Genomic DNA, 17,474 nt, shown 5'->3' on the forward strand with positions numbered 1-17,474 from the left:
CCCGCGAGAGTTGCTCCAATTATTGTTGCATCGATTTCCTCGAAAGTTGTTTGAGGGGTAAGATGCATAGAAGGCTTGAGTTTGTTGTTGATGAGGAAAGATGTTTAAATGAAGACCAAGTTGTGAAGTAAGTTGTTGAAGAGAGGTTAGTTGTGATTGAATGGTGTTTGGCTGGGAAGAGGATGTGTTGGTTGAAGCTATGAAGGCATGAGGAGCTGCAATCCAAGTAGGGTTGTGTTTGTTGATCATGAACTCATGATCACATAGGAGACCATAAAGTTCCTTAAAAACAGTAAGAGGGGAACGAGACAGAATGTTGGATTTCAGACCATTATATTCATCTTTAAGTCCTGAGATGACTAGCATGACAAGATCTTTGTATTTTACCTGTTCTCCAATGTTGTCTAGGGTAGTGGCGTATTCCTGTCCACGTAAGATAGGTGATTGAAGTCTTATATCCTTTCATCTCAATCTTGAGAAGTTTAGTCTTCAACATATACTCTCATGATAAGTTACCGGGTGCATATGCTCGTTCTAATACAAGCCAAAGTTCTCTAGATGTTGTACCTTGAACGTGTAGAAATGAATCTCCAAAAATTGTTGAGATGATTACCCTACCGACGAGTGCATCATTGGAGATCCAATTAAGATAACTAGGTTTATCAATAGGAGCAACTTCAACAGTTGCTTGAATCTTTTGGGTTAGACACAGCACTGTGCCATCTACATAGCCGAAAAGGTTGTTGGTTATCAAGAATGGTTGGATCATTGCCTTCCAGTACCTTTAATTTGTGCGTGATAAGGTGAAGGCGAATTTGTGAGAACTATGGGCTATCTTTTATGTAGAGACGAAGGTTGTAACAATGGCCATGGTTGATTGGAGTAGCCGGCAGATAGATTTAGGGTAGCAGAGTTGGCGGCTGCTAGGGTTAGTGGTGATCAGACTCTGATACCATATAGAACCAAATATCAGAGTATAGATAAGGAATATTGTAATTGATTCTCTTTACGAAATACAATATATGGTACAATATATATAGAGTTTGATATTAAACTTAAGTACCCTAAACTTAGCCTAAATATAATTGATAGTCTAACATGTCATCATATTCCTGACTTGTTTTGTTGCATCTTGATTTGCCTATTTTCTTGGCGATTATGTAGAAAATTCTTTCACAAATATGATTTTTGTTTGCTTTCATGTTTTGCTTGTTTTGGTGTCATGTTGATTGGTGTTGTTGTGAACATGTATGCTTTCCATATCCTCTGTTGACGATTAATAGATAATCTGGTGTGTAGCATCATGTCATACTAGATAAGGCATTTATTGGGTACATATTATTAGAATGCATCAGAGAAAACTTCTTAAAAGGAAACATTGAAAGTAGTACAACAAATATGGAAATTTAAAGCTAATCCTCCATTAGCATATTTGAAACTTGGCGCATTGTTGGCCTTGCATGTGGGTTGGAGTTCAAACAAGCTCTTGAGAGACTCAGAACTAACTTTACTTGTTTCTCAACTTCTGATGATGGAGGTGGTATACGACGATCTCCCACATTTGCTAGCAATAGATAATCAATAGCCAATGTTCGTAAAGATGTTATGAGTTCTCCGGGATGCTTTCCGATCATCACTTCCAGTGCAACAACTCCAAAGCTATACACATCGCATTTCTCAGTGGCCACCATTGTATATGCAAGCTCTACATCGAGAAAGAACATCAGATAAAAAACTATAAAATCTATATTAACCCCACAACATTCTAGCATACATACCCATATATACATATACATAAATATGTCCATACATATACAGACGTGTATGTGTGAATAACTTAAGATGTAGAAGAAACATCACAAACTACGTTACCTGGCGAGATATAACCATAGGTGCCTGCAATCGCGGTCCAGTTGGATGAGTCTAGCTTTAAAAGCTTGGATGTGCCAAAATCAGAAATATGTGCCTCATAATCAGAATCAAGAAGGATGTTGGCTATGGAAATGTCTCTATGAATGATAGGAGGTGAACAATCATGATGCATATAAGCCAAGGCATTAGCTACACCCTTTACAATTTTGATCCGTTTCAACCAATCCAATTCTTTTGCCAAGATATCGCTACTTAAGATTGATCCGATGCTACCCTTTTCAAGGTATTCATAAATCAAAAATGAGTGGCGAGCATGGGAGCAATATCCGTAGAGTTTCACTATGTTTCGATGCCTTATGTTTGTTAATGCCCGTACCTCGTTAAGGAAACCCTTACGATCAACCTTACCTGATGATGAGTGAAGTTTCTTCACAGCTACTACGTTGTTAGGTTGTAGTTCGGCTTTGTATACAATACCATATCCTCCTGATCCAATACAATATGCATCGTCAAAGCCATTTGTTGCCTTCAAGACTTCATCATACACTACTCTTCCATCAAAACTTGAAATTGAGAAGAAATCATCACCTTCGTCATCTGATGGTTGCTCATGTGGCAAAATTTTCTTTTGTCGTTGATAAGCTATGAGGCCACACATGAGTAAACCTAGTAAAAGTGCCCCGAAAATAGGAAGCACAATTATAAGGACACGCTTATGATGAACGGGATCTTTTTTCTTCATCATATTTTGACTTGGACAAAGCTTTAATCCAGTAACATTTCCACACAAACTTGGATTGCCTTGAAATACTTGTATCGATGCATTAACAAAGATTGCATAAGGAGGAACTGGACCTGTAAGCTCGTTGTAAGAAAAATTGATATCAATCCCACTAAGGAACTTTTCAAAAGCATCAGGAATAGACCCTGATAGTCTATTGTGAGAAAGATCCAGTTTCACCAAATTTTGCAAACTTTGAACTTCAGATGGTATCTCTCCAAAGAGCAAATTATGAGATAAATCAAGTGTTGTCAGTTGACTTACTTTACCTATCTCAGACGGAATTTTTTCACTGATTTTGTTATTACTAAGATTTAAGTAATACATGTGTTCCCAGTTACTAATACTTTTTGGTATCATACCATTCAGTCTATTTGTGGACAGATCAAGAGCAATAAGATCATGCAGTGATCCGAGCTCATTAGGTATAATACCTGAAAGTTGGTTATCAGCCAAGGACAAATACAACATACTTTTCATCTTCCCAATCTCCTTAGGGATCTCCCCAACAATATGATTTGAAGTAAGATCAAGCCTGCCTAGTTGAGTTGAGTTTCCAAACTCAGGTGGAATGCTGCCACTGATGTTGTTATATCCGATCCCTAAGGCTGTCAAATTCTTGCATTTACTCCAGTTTTCAGAAAGCTGCCCGTGAAACTTATTGTGACTGAGATCAAGGTAAACTAAGCTTGGATAGACCCCAAAGCTTTTCGATATATCTCCGGTGAATTGATTGTCATCAAAGAAAGCTCTAATTAGACTACGACAATTCCTTAAGCCTCTTGGAATAGGACCGGTGAGTTGATTACCACGTAGTGATAAATATATAAGGTTTCCCCCATGGCACAAATCTTTGGGCAAATGACCAGACAATTGATTTGTGTCCATTTCTAGATCAACCAAATCCAGACTTCCCAATCCTTGTGGTATATTCCCAGATAATTTGTTGTCACGGATGGAAAGATATTGTAGGTTGCTCAGGTTTTCTAGTGATGAAGGAATAGAGCCACTAAGATTATTTTCACTCATTGCAAGTTTAGTGAGGGATTTCAAATTCCCAAGTTCGACAGGAATATGACCAGAGAGTTGATTTTGGTACAAATGGAGGAGATTCAAAGATGTCAACTCACCCAATGATGAGGGGATTGAGCCAGACAGATTGTTTGAGAAGAGGCTTAGGCGCTCAAGTGAAACCATGCTTCCTATTTCTTGTGGGATTGAACCATTTAGATGGTTTTGAAAAAGGTACAAGATAGTTAGCTTTTTCAGATTTCCTATTTCTTTTGGGATGGGACCATGAAGTGAATTATGAGTGATATAGACCTCCACAAGATTGACAAGTTGTCCAAACTCTTGAGGAATTGGACCCGAAAGCTTATTGTTATCGAGATAAAGATAAGCCAAGTTTTTCAAATTTCCCAATGATGGAGGTAATTCTCCTTCAAGAGAATTATTATACAATGCAAGCTCATAAAGAAACGTTAATTGACCGATCTCATGTGGTATTGAACCACTCAGGTTATTTCCATTGAGGTAGAGGGTTTCAAGAGTGGCTAACATCCCTAGTTTAGGTGGGATTACTCCAGAAAATCTATTTTCTGAAAAGTCAAGATAAACGAGTTTTGACAGGAGCCGGATTTCTGGTGGGATTGGGCCAAAGAAGTTGTTTACACTGAGCTCAAATATCGTAAGATTTTGTAACAAAGAGAATGGAAATTGGTGAAGTGTACCATTTATTCCTGATGATCTGAGGTTCAACGTGTGAATGCTCCCATCAGCATTGCAAATTACTCCCAACCAAGAAGTGCATGAAGCCGATGCACTGGAATTATTAGGAAGCCATGAAGAAACCAAGGAGTTGTTTGGGATGTGAAGGCTTTCTTTCCATTTAAGAAGAGCATTTGCTTCCTCTAAAGACGCAGAAGAAAATTTTAGTATTGAAGAAAGTGTAATGATTAGTAGAGCTAGAGAGAAAAGTAAAAACTTTGAAGAAGGCATTATTTGCTTTGGTGTATTTTTAGAAAATTGTGGTTTGTGTATTGTAATTTATGCTTGAACTATCCTGTTCTTTTTGTTTTTAGGTACCTATTTTTCAAATGGATATTTTGGATGTTTCCTATTATTCCACAAGAGTAGACTTGAGAAGTCAATGCCATAATTTTCAACAAAGGAGTGTATTACACTGAAAAGTAAACGCTATATTTTCCACAAAAAAATGCGTTACAATGAAAAGTCAGTGTCATATTTGTCCACAAATGTACTCTTCATAACAAACTATGAAAAAACATTGTTAGTTAGTTACCAAACTAGCAACGCTAAGAATTTTATAGTGCAATATAACTTTATTTGATCTGTTATGCATTTCTGGTTAAATCTAAAAAGAAATTCAATTTGAAAGCAAATGTACCTGTCAAACTAATAACTGTGAAATTATGTATAATTGGTTTTGAAAACAAATCCGTTTTAATCATTATTGTTTCAAATTGACCATGCTAATTTCTAAAAAAAAAATTAACTTGGTAAATCGCAAACTTACAAAATAATTAAGAGATAATCATTAAAATGACAACATTCATTATATAGCAACCACAATATGGCAACATTGTAACAAAATGCAATAATGACCATTATACAACTTTAAAATTTTCAAACTCCATGAGTTCTCAACTTTCTCTTTGTTTTGAACCCTTGTGATATTCCATCTTTCTTTCTTTGTTTTTTACGAGGTTGTAAACATATCATTTTGGTTCATATCATATCTCTAATTGTTGAGGATTCAGCTTGCTTTCTGCAGTATGAATGGTGCATCCATGGTTCTAACCCAATACCATGTAATTTATATAAGTTATGTATTTAGGTTAAGATGGATTGCAGTTGATACAAATTGCAAATACTTCTTTATATATAGTATGTAAAACTCTATAGGTGTTTGTATTCGAGTCTTTATTTACTTGACATGTATATAACTAATCAAATAATGTTATTTTGTTACTAGTTGTACCACAAAATACCAATGGATGGAAAAAGTTTTTGCTAATTTTCATTTAAAAAATGCAACAGATGAAATGTTGTGAATTTTTACAAACATGGCAATTTGCATCGACTTATTTCAATGCCTAGAGTTCGTTAACACTTGTACCTCATTAACAAAACACTTACGATCAACACTCTCAGATGATGAGTGAAGTTTCTTGACAGATACAATATTGTTAGTTTGTTACTTTGTAGTGTGGTTTTGTACACATTACAATATCCTCCAGTCCAAACACATTAAGCATCATCAAAATCATTTATTGCCTTCACGATTGCATCATAAGCTAATCTTCCATCTAAACTTGTTATGGAGAAGCAATAACTCATTGGTTTCGGTGGAGATGTTTTTTTGTCAATAAGCAATGAAGTGAAACTACCCCCATAAGAGAGCATAATTACAAGGATGAATTTATCTTCAAAATTTGATTTGAACAAAGTTTTAGTCGTGTAACATTTCAACACAAACCTTGATTACATTGATGGAAGCATTTACAAAATTAGGGCAAGGGGAACCGGACATATGAGTGCATTAAAAGACAAGTTGATATTAATCATGTTAAGCAAACTTGTTAAAGCATTAGGAATAAAATCAAATAGTCTATTGTGAAAAAACAAATCCCATATGAGATTGGTAAACTAGCTATCTTATGAAACTTGATACACACAGAATTTACTCAAGGAAAGATAGAAGCTCAAAGATTGCGAGAATTGGATATTTTTTTATGATATTATTAATGCTTTTACAAGTTTGCCTAGCAGATTAATTAATCATAATATTCAGTACTCCTCGGGATAAAATTTAATCCAAGTTTGTCGAAATGTTCTAGAACTTTGCGCAAATCAAATTAATAAGAAGGCGATGATCTGCTCCATAACAAGTTTTGATGGAAGGGTAGTATATGGAAATCATGAAGGCAACAAATGATTTTGAAAAACTTACTGTATTGGGACCGGAGGATACTGTATGTTCCCGTTGCTGTTGTTACAGGACGAGGACGACGAAGAGAAAGATGAACCCTAATCGCAGAAACGGGGATAGAATTCTCCCTCGCTTTGCTTGTCAAGAACCCTATCATCTGCAACCACTACCGTTTACGGTTTCTTTGGAGTTTAGTTTGATTCGGTTTGAGAGATTAGGGTTTCAATTTGGTTCTCTTCTACACCCCATCTTATTTCTACAATTTTGGTGATTATTTATCGACAAAATTGCTAAATATTATGTATTCTTTTTTTAGATTTTAGTTCAAACAATGATTTTTTTTAGAGTAATGATCCTTTTGAGTTAATTTTGTTACGTTTTTTTTATTCCTCTCAATAGTTGCGTTTTTTTATTCCTCTGAATAGTAAAATGACTTTAATGTCCTTTTGATATATATTTTTTTGTTTTTTTCTATTTAATTTAATATTTTATTAATTAAAATCTCTTTTTATCTTTCTTTCTCTCTCTCAAAATATTGTCTTCTCCTCAAAGACTCAAGCATCGCCGCCGACTTCCCTTTAAGCTTGCTTACACCCCCTGTAGTTGACTTAAGCTTTGACACATTCATGGCACTAAGCGACGACATCCTTACACCCTGGTTCACACCCCTCAACACAAACCTAGTCGTCACCTCCACCAACGCACCAACCACCATCGACGTTACTTTCGAGGTCGCAATCATGCTATTTCCATTCACGCCCTTCCCAACAGCTTTAGCCACCATGGATCTCGCCTTCATTGACTCGTATTTTTGTATATCGTAAACTAGCTCTTTCTGGAGTTGTTTATCGGCAACGAGCGTCTGATCGATCTCGTTTTTTGTAGTCTTTGAGAAGGATTCGAAGGCATTCCATTAGGGATCCTGAAAGAGGGTTGTTTGTGCTCTCAAGGAGATGTTTTAGTTCTCTATGAAGATCGGGATTGTGTTTTGGATAAATCCTATTTGCACAACTTGTGTTATCCACTGTTGGACTTTTATTTGTAGGGATTTTGATTTCTTTGCAAGACAGAATCTGAAATGTATGTTGTTGTTTGGGATAAAAGAGCATGTAAAAGATATTGAAAAGATGCTTTGTCCCCCTCTTTTTAATGATCAGTTAGTAGATAGCCGAATGGGAAGACTTCTTTCACAATGAGATAGCAGATTTAGACTCGTTATGGATTATTTTCTTCGGTCGGTCAAAGGATGTGGACTAGTGAGTGTTGAGTCGGCTTGGTGGTAAGGAAGGAAATCGCCTTGCAAGTCAAGTCCTTGACTTGGATCAGAAAGGAGTGGTGACTTTGAGGAGGATCATGTGTATAGTCTAGAAGTTGTGTCTTCAACATGTACTCTCTAGAAGTTGAGTGTGGTACTTAAGCACGTTCAAATGTAAGCCATAGCTCACGAGAAGTGGTACCTTGAACATGATGGAAGGATTTTTTAGAGATGATTGAGATGATTATCATACATATATAAACATCATTTAGATCAAAATTGCGTAATTAGGGTTGTCTCTTGGTTTGATTTTTGGATGAGGAATAAAAGTGGCAGCATGTAGCAGAAGGTGTTTTGTTGGAAAAAGAATTATGTCATCCACGTAGCCAAAAATACTGTGTATGAGAAGGAAGGGATGAATTATGGTCTTCCACTAAGCAAGTGTAAATGCAAACTTGTGAGAGTTGTAAGTGTTTTATGTGCAATGGTGAAGTCATCGAGAAGAGTCATGGGTAATTGTTGAAAGAGAGACGAACAACAACAATGAACAATGAACGTGGATAGTACCCTACATTTTTTGTAGGCCGGAGGCAGCTATTGTTATTGGAAGTAACGGTAAACCCTAAAAAAATAAGGAAGGTGGCATTAGAAAACTCTGGGCTTTGATATCATAAAGAGTCGCAGGGTCGGTCCAAAGATATAGTGGGTCCAGAGCGAAAAGAAAAAATATGCCCCTAAAATTGAAAATAAACAAACCGTTATAAAATTCACTATTAATATTAAAAAAACAAAAATATAGCTACAACATTACAAAAACAACTAATTTAAAGAAAAATATTTTTCTTAGCATTTTTAGATAAGTTGATTTTTTTTCTCTCTATATATACCATATATTCTAGGAATTTTTGGCCCTTTAGAAACATGGACCCTGGGCAACCGCCCGGGTTGCCCACCGTATGGACCGGGCCTGAAGAGTCGTATAATTGTGAAGTGTATTGTATTGTATAACAAGCTTGACATCAAGCTTGTAATCATACTTAGATTCTACTAGAATTCATGGGTAAATTAGCAATAGAATGTCCACAATGCTACATGATTTTTTATTGGTGAAAATCTAAAAGGATTAGCAATCTTTATTGACTTATTTGCTATATTACCAAAGGTTCTAAAAAGCTCATTATGGTTTCAAAGCTTGATTAAAGCACTGCTACGTTGCTTGTACTTCATGTCATGCACAAGTTCGGTGATTTTGGTCTACGAAATCCAAGATTTACACCCCTGCACGCGGATAGAACTTGAAGTAAAACCATAGACACAAGCTTGTAATTAAGCTTTTCATGCATTCAAGCTTATAAACCTAGTTGAGTTGGTCTTTCTACCAATGTGGGACTCATTCCCACATTCATCTCTTTTGCTAACTTTATTCTCAAATATTTGTCTTTGAGTATCGATATTTCATTCACATATACTTCATTTATTCCCACATTCATCTCTTTTGCTAACTTTATTCTCAAATATTTGTCTTTGAGTATCGATATCTCATTCACATATACTTCATTTTGGAAGTATAATATATTGTTTCAAAGTTCTCATGAAGGAGAACACAAACCCACTTAGATTTAATTATATATACAGCATATGTATATATTTATATATGTCCAAAGTTAGTAAAAATATAAATATTTATACTAAATTTTTCCAACTATATATATATATATATATATATATATATATATATATATATATATAGTAGAAAATAAATATAAAATTATCAGTTATATCAAAAGTTGTGTCCTTAAGTCACGTCTTACAAACGATGTGGTTCGCCATGGCTCGTAAAAGCTTGAGTTTGACATTATCGTCAAGTCACGTCTAACATTATTTAGAACCGTTTATATTATTAGATAATGCTATAACAAAACCTATGAAAAGTTAATTCACGAGAAGGCATCTTTTTAGTACATGCATATTATTAGGATGCATCATCTTTTTTAGTACATGCATATTATTGGGATGCATCATAGGAAACTTTTGAAAAGTAAATCATTAAAAGATACACCAGATATGGAATTTTAAAGCCACGACTCCATGAGCAGATTTGAGACTTGGCGCATTGTTGGCCTTGCATGTGGGTTGGAGTTCAAACATGCTCTTGAAAGACTCAGAACTAATTTAACTTGTTTCTCAACTATTGATGATGGAGGTGGTATACGACGATCTCCCACGTTTGCTAGCAATAGATAATCAGCAGCCAATGTTTGTAAAGATGTTATGAGTTCTCCAGGATGCCTTCCCATCATCACTTCAAGTGCAACAACTCCAAAGCTATACACATCGCATTTCTCATTGGCCACCATCGTATACGCAAGCTCTAGATTGAAAAAGAAAATGAGATAAAAACTAAAAAAGTTATATCAACACCACAACATTCTAACATAGATACAAATATTCATATACATAAATACATACATACATGTATAGATGTGTATGTGTAGATGTAAAAAAGAAGAGCACAAACTTAAGTTACCTGGCGGGATATAACCATAGCTGCCTACAATTGTGGTCCAGTTGGATGAGTCTAGCTTTAAAATCTTGGATGTGCCAACATCAGAAATATGTGCCTCGTAATCAGAATCGAGAAGGATGTTGGCAATGGAAATGTCTCTATGAATTATAGGAGGTGAACAATCGTGATGCATATAAGCCAAGCCATTAGCTACACCCTTTACAATTTTGATCCTTTTCAACCAATCCAATTCTTTTGCTAAGATATCACTACTTAAGATTGATCCAATGCTTCCCTTTTCAAGGTATTCGTAAATCAAAAATGAGTGACGGGCATGGGAGAAATATCCATAGAGTTTCACTATGTTTTGATGCCTTATATTTGTTAATGCTCGTACCTCATTAAGGAATCCCTTATGATCAACCTTACCAGATGATGAGTGAAGTTTCTTGACAGCTACTACATTGTTAGGTTGTAGCTTGGCTTTGTATACAATACCATATCCTCCTGTCCCAATACAGTGTGCATCATCAAAGTCATTTGTAGCTTTCAAGACTTCATCATACACTACTCTTCCATCAGAACTTGATATTGAGAAGAAATCATCAACTTCTACGTCCAATGATTGTTGTGGAACAATTTTCTTTTGTCGTTGATAAGCTATGAGGCCACACATGAGTAAACCAAGTAAAAGTGCCCCGAAAAGGGGAAGCACAATTATAAGGATGCGCTTATGATGAAAAGGATCTTTTTTCTTCATCATATTTTGACTTGGACAAAGCTTTAATCCAGTAACATTTCCACACAAACTTGGATTGCCTTGAAATACTTGTATCGATGCATTGACAAAGATTGCATAAGGGGGAACTGGACCTGTGAGCTCATTGTAAGACAAATTGATATCAATCCCACTTAGGAACTTTTCAAAAGCATCAGGAATAGAACCCGATAGTCTATTGTGAGAAAGATCAAATTTCTCCAAATTTTGCAAACTTTGAACTTCAGATGGTATCTCTCCCATGAGCAAATTATGAGATAAATCAAGTGTTGTCAGTTGACTTAATTTACCTATCTCGGAAGGGATTTTTTCACTGAGTTTGTTATTACTAAGATTCAAGTAATACATGTGTGTCCAGCCACCAATATTTCTTGGTATCGACCCATTCAATCTATTTGTGGACAGATCGAGAGCAATAAGATCACGCAGTGATCCGAGCTCATTAGGTATAATACCTGAAAGTTGGTTATCAGCCAAGGACAAATACAACATACTTTTCATCTTCCCAATCTCCTTAGGGATCTCCCCAACAATAAGATTTGAAGTAAGATCAAGTCTGCGGAGTTGAGTTGAATTTCCAAACTCAGGTGGAATGCTACCACTGATGTTGTTATATCCTATCCCTAAGGCTGTCAAATTCTTGCATTTACTCCAGTTTTCAGAAAGCTGCCCGTGAAACTTATTGTGACTGAGATCAAGGTAATCTAGGCTTGGATAGACCCCAAAGCTATTTGATATATCTCCGGTGAATTGATTGTTATCAAGGACAGCTCTAAATAGGCTACGACAATTCTTTAAGCCTCTTGGAATAGGACCGATGAGCTGATTATCACTTAGTGACAAAAATCTAAGGTTTCCCCCATGACAGAAATCTTTGGGCAAATGACCGGACAATTGATTTGTGTCCATTTCTAGCTCAACCAAATCTAGACTTCCCAATCCTTGTGGTATATTCCCAGATAATTTATTGTCACGGATGGAAAGATATTGTAGGTTGCTTAGGTTCTCTAGTGATGAAGGAATTGGGCCACTAAGATTATTTTCACTCACCTCGAGATCAGTGAGAGACTTCAAATTCCCAAGTTCGACAGGAATATGACCAGAGAGTTGATTTTGGTACAAATGGAGGAGATTCAAAGATGTCAACTCACCCAATGATGAGGGGATTGAGCCAGACAGATTGTTTGAGAAGAGGCTTAGGCGCTCAAGTGAAACCATGCTTCCTATTTCTTGTGGGATTGAACCATTTAGATGGTTTTGAAAAAGGTACAAGATAGTTAGCTTTTTCAGATTTCCTATTTCTTTTGGGATGGGACCATGAAGTGAATTATGAGTGATATAGACCTCCACAAGATTGACAAGTTGTCCAAACTCTTGAGGAATTGGACCCGAAAGCTTATTGTTATCGAGATAAAGATAAGCCAAGTTTTTCAAATTTCCCAATGATGGAGGTAATTCTCCTTCAAGAGAATTATCATACAATGCAAGCTCATAGAGAGAGGTTAATTGGCCGATCTCTTGTGGTAGTGAACCACTCAAGTTATTTTCATTCAGGTGGAGGGTTTCAAGGTTGGCTAGCATCCCTATCCCAGATGGGATTACTCCAGAAAATTTATTTGTTGAAAAGTCAAGATAGACAAGTTTGGACAAGAGCTGGATTTTTGGTGGGATTGGGCCAAAGAAGTTGTTTACACTGAGCTCAAATTTGGTAAGATTTTGTAACAAAGAGAATGGAAATTGGTGAAGTGTACCATTTATTCCTGATGATGTGAGGTTCAACGTGTGAATGCTCCCATCAGCATTGCAAATTACTCCCAACCAAGAAGTGCATGGAGCCGATGCACTGGAATTCATAGGGAGCCATGAAGAAACCAAGGAGTTGTTTGGGATCTGAAGGCTTCCTTTCCATTTAAGAAGAGCATTTGCTTCCTCTATTGATGCAGAAGCAAAATTTTGTATATTGGAGAGTGGAATGATTAATAGAGCTAAAGAAAAAAGTAGAAAGTTTGAAGCAGACATTATTTGCTTTCGTGTGTTATTATGAAAACTGTGGTTTGTGTGTTGTAATTTATACTTGAATTATCATTTTTTTTTAGTTGCTTATTTTCAAGATGGAAAATTAGGATGTTTCATATTATTCCACAAGAGTAGACTTGAGAAGTCAATGCCATATTTTCCACAAAGGAGTGTATCACACTCTGAGAAATCAATGCCTTATTTTTCCACAAAAAATGTGCAGAAGTCTAGTACACTGTGGCGTGTCAAGGCCGTATTTTTCCATGCCAAAATTTTCCACAAAAAGTGTATTTACACTTACAAATGTATTCCTAGGACAATCTATGAGAAAACATTGTTAGTTACCAAATTAATGGTAAGGATTTAACAGTGCAATATAACTGTATTTGATTTCCTGTTAAATCTAAAAAGAGTTTCAATTTGAAATTGGTTTATGAAACAAATCCATTTTAATCATTATTGTTTCAAATTAAAGAATAAAGACCATGTTAATTTCTAGATAACAGAATTTAATTTGGTAAATCGCAAACTTACAAAACAATTAAGAGATGATCATGAAAAAAAAAAAAAAAAAAATGGCCACCATTTTCACAAGAACAATATTTTCGGTCTACAAAGTAGTTTTGAACTCCATGTCTTCTCAACTTTCTCTTTGTTTTATACCCTTTTGGTATTCCATCTTTCTTTCTTTTTGTATGAGGTTACTAGGTTATAATATGTGAAATCTATGGTTGACAAAATAAAATAACATAAAAAATGTAATCATTAATCATAATTTTGCGTACATTTACTTTTAAACATACCTAGGATATGGTTAGCGATCTTCCATTTATCCTCTAGATGGTAGTTCATTGGCAAACAATAGTCAGATTTTCCATTTATCCTGGTTTTTCTCTTACAACCTCCCAAACATTGTATTAAATATAAAATTTCTCAACTACAACCACATGATTAGAGTTCTATAAAAGGAAAGGTCAGATCTTCCTTTCAGCCTAGTTTTCCCTTCCATTCATTGTATAATCAGACTGGAATCACTCGTATCCACATTCATCAATACAACATCCCTTTGATTTTTTGGTATTAAATAATCAAGTAGATTAACATACCATGGTGTTAGAAATCAAAGAAAATTAGCATATCTTCATTGCTTCTTTATATATTTATTAACAATTTTATACTTTCGACATTTGATACCCATATCATACTTATATGATTTTAAATAAAAGTGATAAATGTAAGATAAAACAACAGCTTTCATTTATATGTTTACTATAGCATCCTACTTTCATTATGTCATATTACATCATTCTACTTTCATTTTTTTTCCTTATTAATGCATTGTGTTATTAAAAATCAATTCAATCATAGCATTGTGCTTTCAATTCCTTTTTCTCCTTAGGACATTAAACTTTAAGAAATCAACAATTTTTTTTTATTTGGATGGCATTATAATCAATACCATACACAAAAGTAGGACATGTTGCTACTGTTTCAATGCACTATTTTAAGTTCCATCATTTAAATTTAGAAGCGACAATAAAAGATAACAAGTTTAAAGTTTAACATAAAACACAAAATAACATATTTCAACATCTCAAAATGAAACATAATTTAAGGTGAACCCAAAATAAAGCTTCTCGGTTAACTTTTCGGTTATTAGTTGAGCATTATAAAGTTCTTGAAGCTCCATCATTTGTTGTTTATAAAGTTAGAATATCACTATTGCTTTCAACAGAAATCAGAAAACAATTGTGAATTATATGTCTAGATTATACCTTTCCCCTGGATTTATAATCAAGTTCCATATATTCTATTTTTTTCCAACCATTTCATGCATCAAAACCAAAGAAAACATAAAAGATCACACAAACTTCAATATTGATCGCTAATATCTAACTGTTTTAACTTTATGGTTATTAAACCAGTGAATACAAATATCTGATCAACTTAAAATCGGTTTTTTAATAAAAGCTACAAAAAACTAACCAAAAAATGCATTGACAATCATCATATTCAACTTCGTTTATTATAAAAAATAAAAGATTCATTATGCAGAGTCCATGATCACTATTATAGCATGAAAGAGCATAAATTTGTACTCTCACTTTTCAAGATTATATCAACCAGAATATATGCAACCTCAATAGCACAAGACAACTAAAGTGCAGACATTTGAAGAAACAGGTCATAATATTTAAGCTTTCATGCTTTCTTTTTACTAATTTCTAGTTATGGTTCTCAATTTAAAGCATGGTTAAAAATTCAAATAGATTTGTGCATTCTTGTTAGGAGATGCGTGTATATGGCCCTTTTCAATACCATGCTCTTATGTTAGTGTTAAGATTCTTCCACATGTAACTGATTTAATTTACGTATTTAACTAGAAGCCATTCAAATGAATACATATTATTACCAGGATGCATCATAGGGAACTTGAGAAAAATCAAGAAAATTGAAAGTAAATTTTATCAGTAAACCAGAGATGTCAATTCAAACCCAATCCATAGAGTTTATCAGATTTAAAAGCTTCCTTTTTTCAAAGATATCTGTAAATAAAAAAAATAAAAAAAAAAAAAAAAAAATTAGTGTTTAACTATGTTTCAATGCCTAGAGTCTGTTAACACTTGTACCTCATTAACAGAACCCTTAAGATCAAAAATCTCACATGATGGATGAAGTTTCTTGACAGCTACTGTATTGTTACTCTGTAGTGTGGCTTTCTACACATTACAATACCCTCCGGTCCAAACACATTAAGCATCATCAAAATCATTTATTGCATTCACAATTGCATCATAAACTAACCTTCCATCTAAACTTGTTATGGAGAAATAATAAGTCACTTGTTTCGGCAGAGGTTTTTTGTTTTTGAAACTACCCCATAAGAGAGAGCATAATTACAAATAGGTCATTAATCTTCTTCATTTTTTATTTGCACAAAGTTTTAGTCATGTAACACAATATAGGAGCAAAGGGAACTGAACGTGTGAGCTCATTGTCAGGCAGTTTGATATTAATCATACTAGAAAAACTAGTAAAAGCATTAGGAATAAAACCAATAAGCCTTGATCTTTCATCAAATCATTTGGTTGGGGATATCCGAGGAGTTTGGTGAGATTAATACAAGCTCCTTGAAAAAATCAAATCTGAGATTGGTAAACTAGGCTAACTTATGAAACTTGATTAATCTCAGAATTTGCTCACGGAAGAGATACCATATGAAGCTCAAAGTTTGCGAACGTTGGATCTGTGTAGAAGATTTGGTATTAACCTTAATGCTTTTACAAGTTTGCCCAGTGGGTTAATATCGACCTGTCTTAAAATGATTTCACTTCATACAAGGGAATCCAAGTTTGCGCAAGTGATTCATGAGTAGAACTTTGTGCAAATCAAATTACAACAAGGCGATGATTATTCTCCATAACAAGTTTTGATGGAAGAATAGTAAAGCAACGAATAATTTCGAAAAACTTACTGTATTGGGACTGGATGATATGGTATGCAACCACAGATGTCTGATGTTGTAAAGGGACGAAGAAGATAAACAACCTTAATCGCAGATGAACCCTAATCCAAAAACTCAGGGGAAGATGAAACCTAATCGCCGACACAAATCTTATATAAAAAAATCTTCTTTGCTTGTCAAGAACCCTATCCGTTCACGGTGTGCGGAAGGCTTCGATCATTTTGTGGTCGTAAGTACATAGGGTTCGTGGATAAGAAAGACACTTTTGGGTATTTTAACAAAACTGTATAAGTGGTCCTTGTAGTTTCTAAAAAGTCACACTTTCAGAACAATATTGAAAAACACTACACTTCCGGTCCTTGTGGTTTTTAAACCAGGCGTAATTGGTTCTTTTGAGAAACAACCCTAATTAATTTCATTATTAAAAGACATTTTTACCCCGTTTTGTCACTTTCCAACTTTATCATTTTACCATCAAACCAAATTAGTCTCCCAACTTTTCGAAGGAGTTTACCCGTGTCGAAAACTATCTTACATAAACAGAATTTGATACAGAGATGATAGTAGGTAACAAAAAGTATAAGTTGTTACATGATAAGAGTACATAACAATAGAAAATATAATAGTTGGTGACAAAAAATGTAAATGAGTGCATAGATAGCAGTTGTCAACAATCTTTAATGCGTTTTGAAAACTATTGTTTAGAAAGGTAAATAGGAACAAAAAATAGAAGATATTTAAATTTTCAATTAATATATATAATAATATAAACAACGAGAGCTTTTCTAATAAAAACCCTAAAACTCAATTCTAACATGATATCTCCTTCTCAATTACCTCCAAGCTAC

At 34.7% G+C, this 17,474-nt stretch overlaps 2 protein-coding genes across 9 annotated transcripts; both read right to left on the reverse strand.

Annotated features, from left to right (window-relative positions):
* Positions 1–1,338: 1,338 nt before the first annotated feature.
* Positions 1,339–6,888, reverse strand: LOC145041858 (uncharacterized). 2 transcript variants are annotated; one of them, XM_078990062.1, is made up of 3 exons: positions 6,627–6,888; positions 1,873–4,563; positions 1,339–1,705 (listed from the first exon to the last, which is right to left on the reverse strand). In XM_078990062.1, exons 1-3 carry the CDS (start codon positions 6,760–6,762, stop codon positions 1,413–1,415), a joined length of 3,120 nt encoding a protein of 1,039 aa, XP_078846188.1. In that variant the 5' UTR covers positions 6,763–6,888; the 3' UTR covers positions 1,339–1,412. The 2 variants fall into 2 exon arrangements, 1 of the variants encoding a protein (XP_078846188.1); XR_013680444.1 differs by lacking the exons at positions 1,339–1,705; positions 1,873–4,563 and adding an exon at positions 5,174–5,469 and having other exon boundaries at positions 6,627–6,741.
* Positions 6,889–9,773: 2,885 nt separating this feature from the next.
* Positions 9,774–16,863, reverse strand: LOC145041859 (uncharacterized). Of its 7 annotated transcripts, XM_078990069.1 has the most exons (5): positions 16,636–16,863; positions 15,966–16,034; positions 15,791–15,880; positions 10,388–15,706; positions 9,774–10,231 (listed from the first exon to the last, which is right to left on the reverse strand). In XM_078990069.1, the coding sequence occupies exons 4-5, from the start codon at positions 13,161–13,163 to the stop codon at positions 9,933–9,935; spliced, it is 3,075 nt and encodes a 1,024-aa protein (XP_078846195.1). In that variant the 5' UTR covers positions 13,164–15,706; positions 15,791–15,880; positions 15,966–16,034; positions 16,636–16,863; the 3' UTR covers positions 9,774–9,932. The 7 variants fall into 7 exon arrangements, with proteins under 7 accessions (XP_078846195.1, XP_078846193.1, XP_078846190.1 ...); XM_078990067.1 differs by lacking the exon at positions 15,966–16,034; XM_078990064.1 differs by lacking the exon at positions 15,966–16,034 and having other exon boundaries at positions 15,791–15,897.
* Positions 16,864–17,474: the final 611 nt, after the last annotated feature.

Source organism: Lactuca saligna, chromosome 4 (assembly GCF_052625555.1).
Source record: "Lactuca saligna cultivar CGN05327 chromosome 4, ASM5262555v1, whole genome shotgun sequence".
Lineage (NCBI taxonomy): Eukaryota > Viridiplantae > Streptophyta > Magnoliopsida > Asterales > Asteraceae > Lactuca > Lactuca saligna.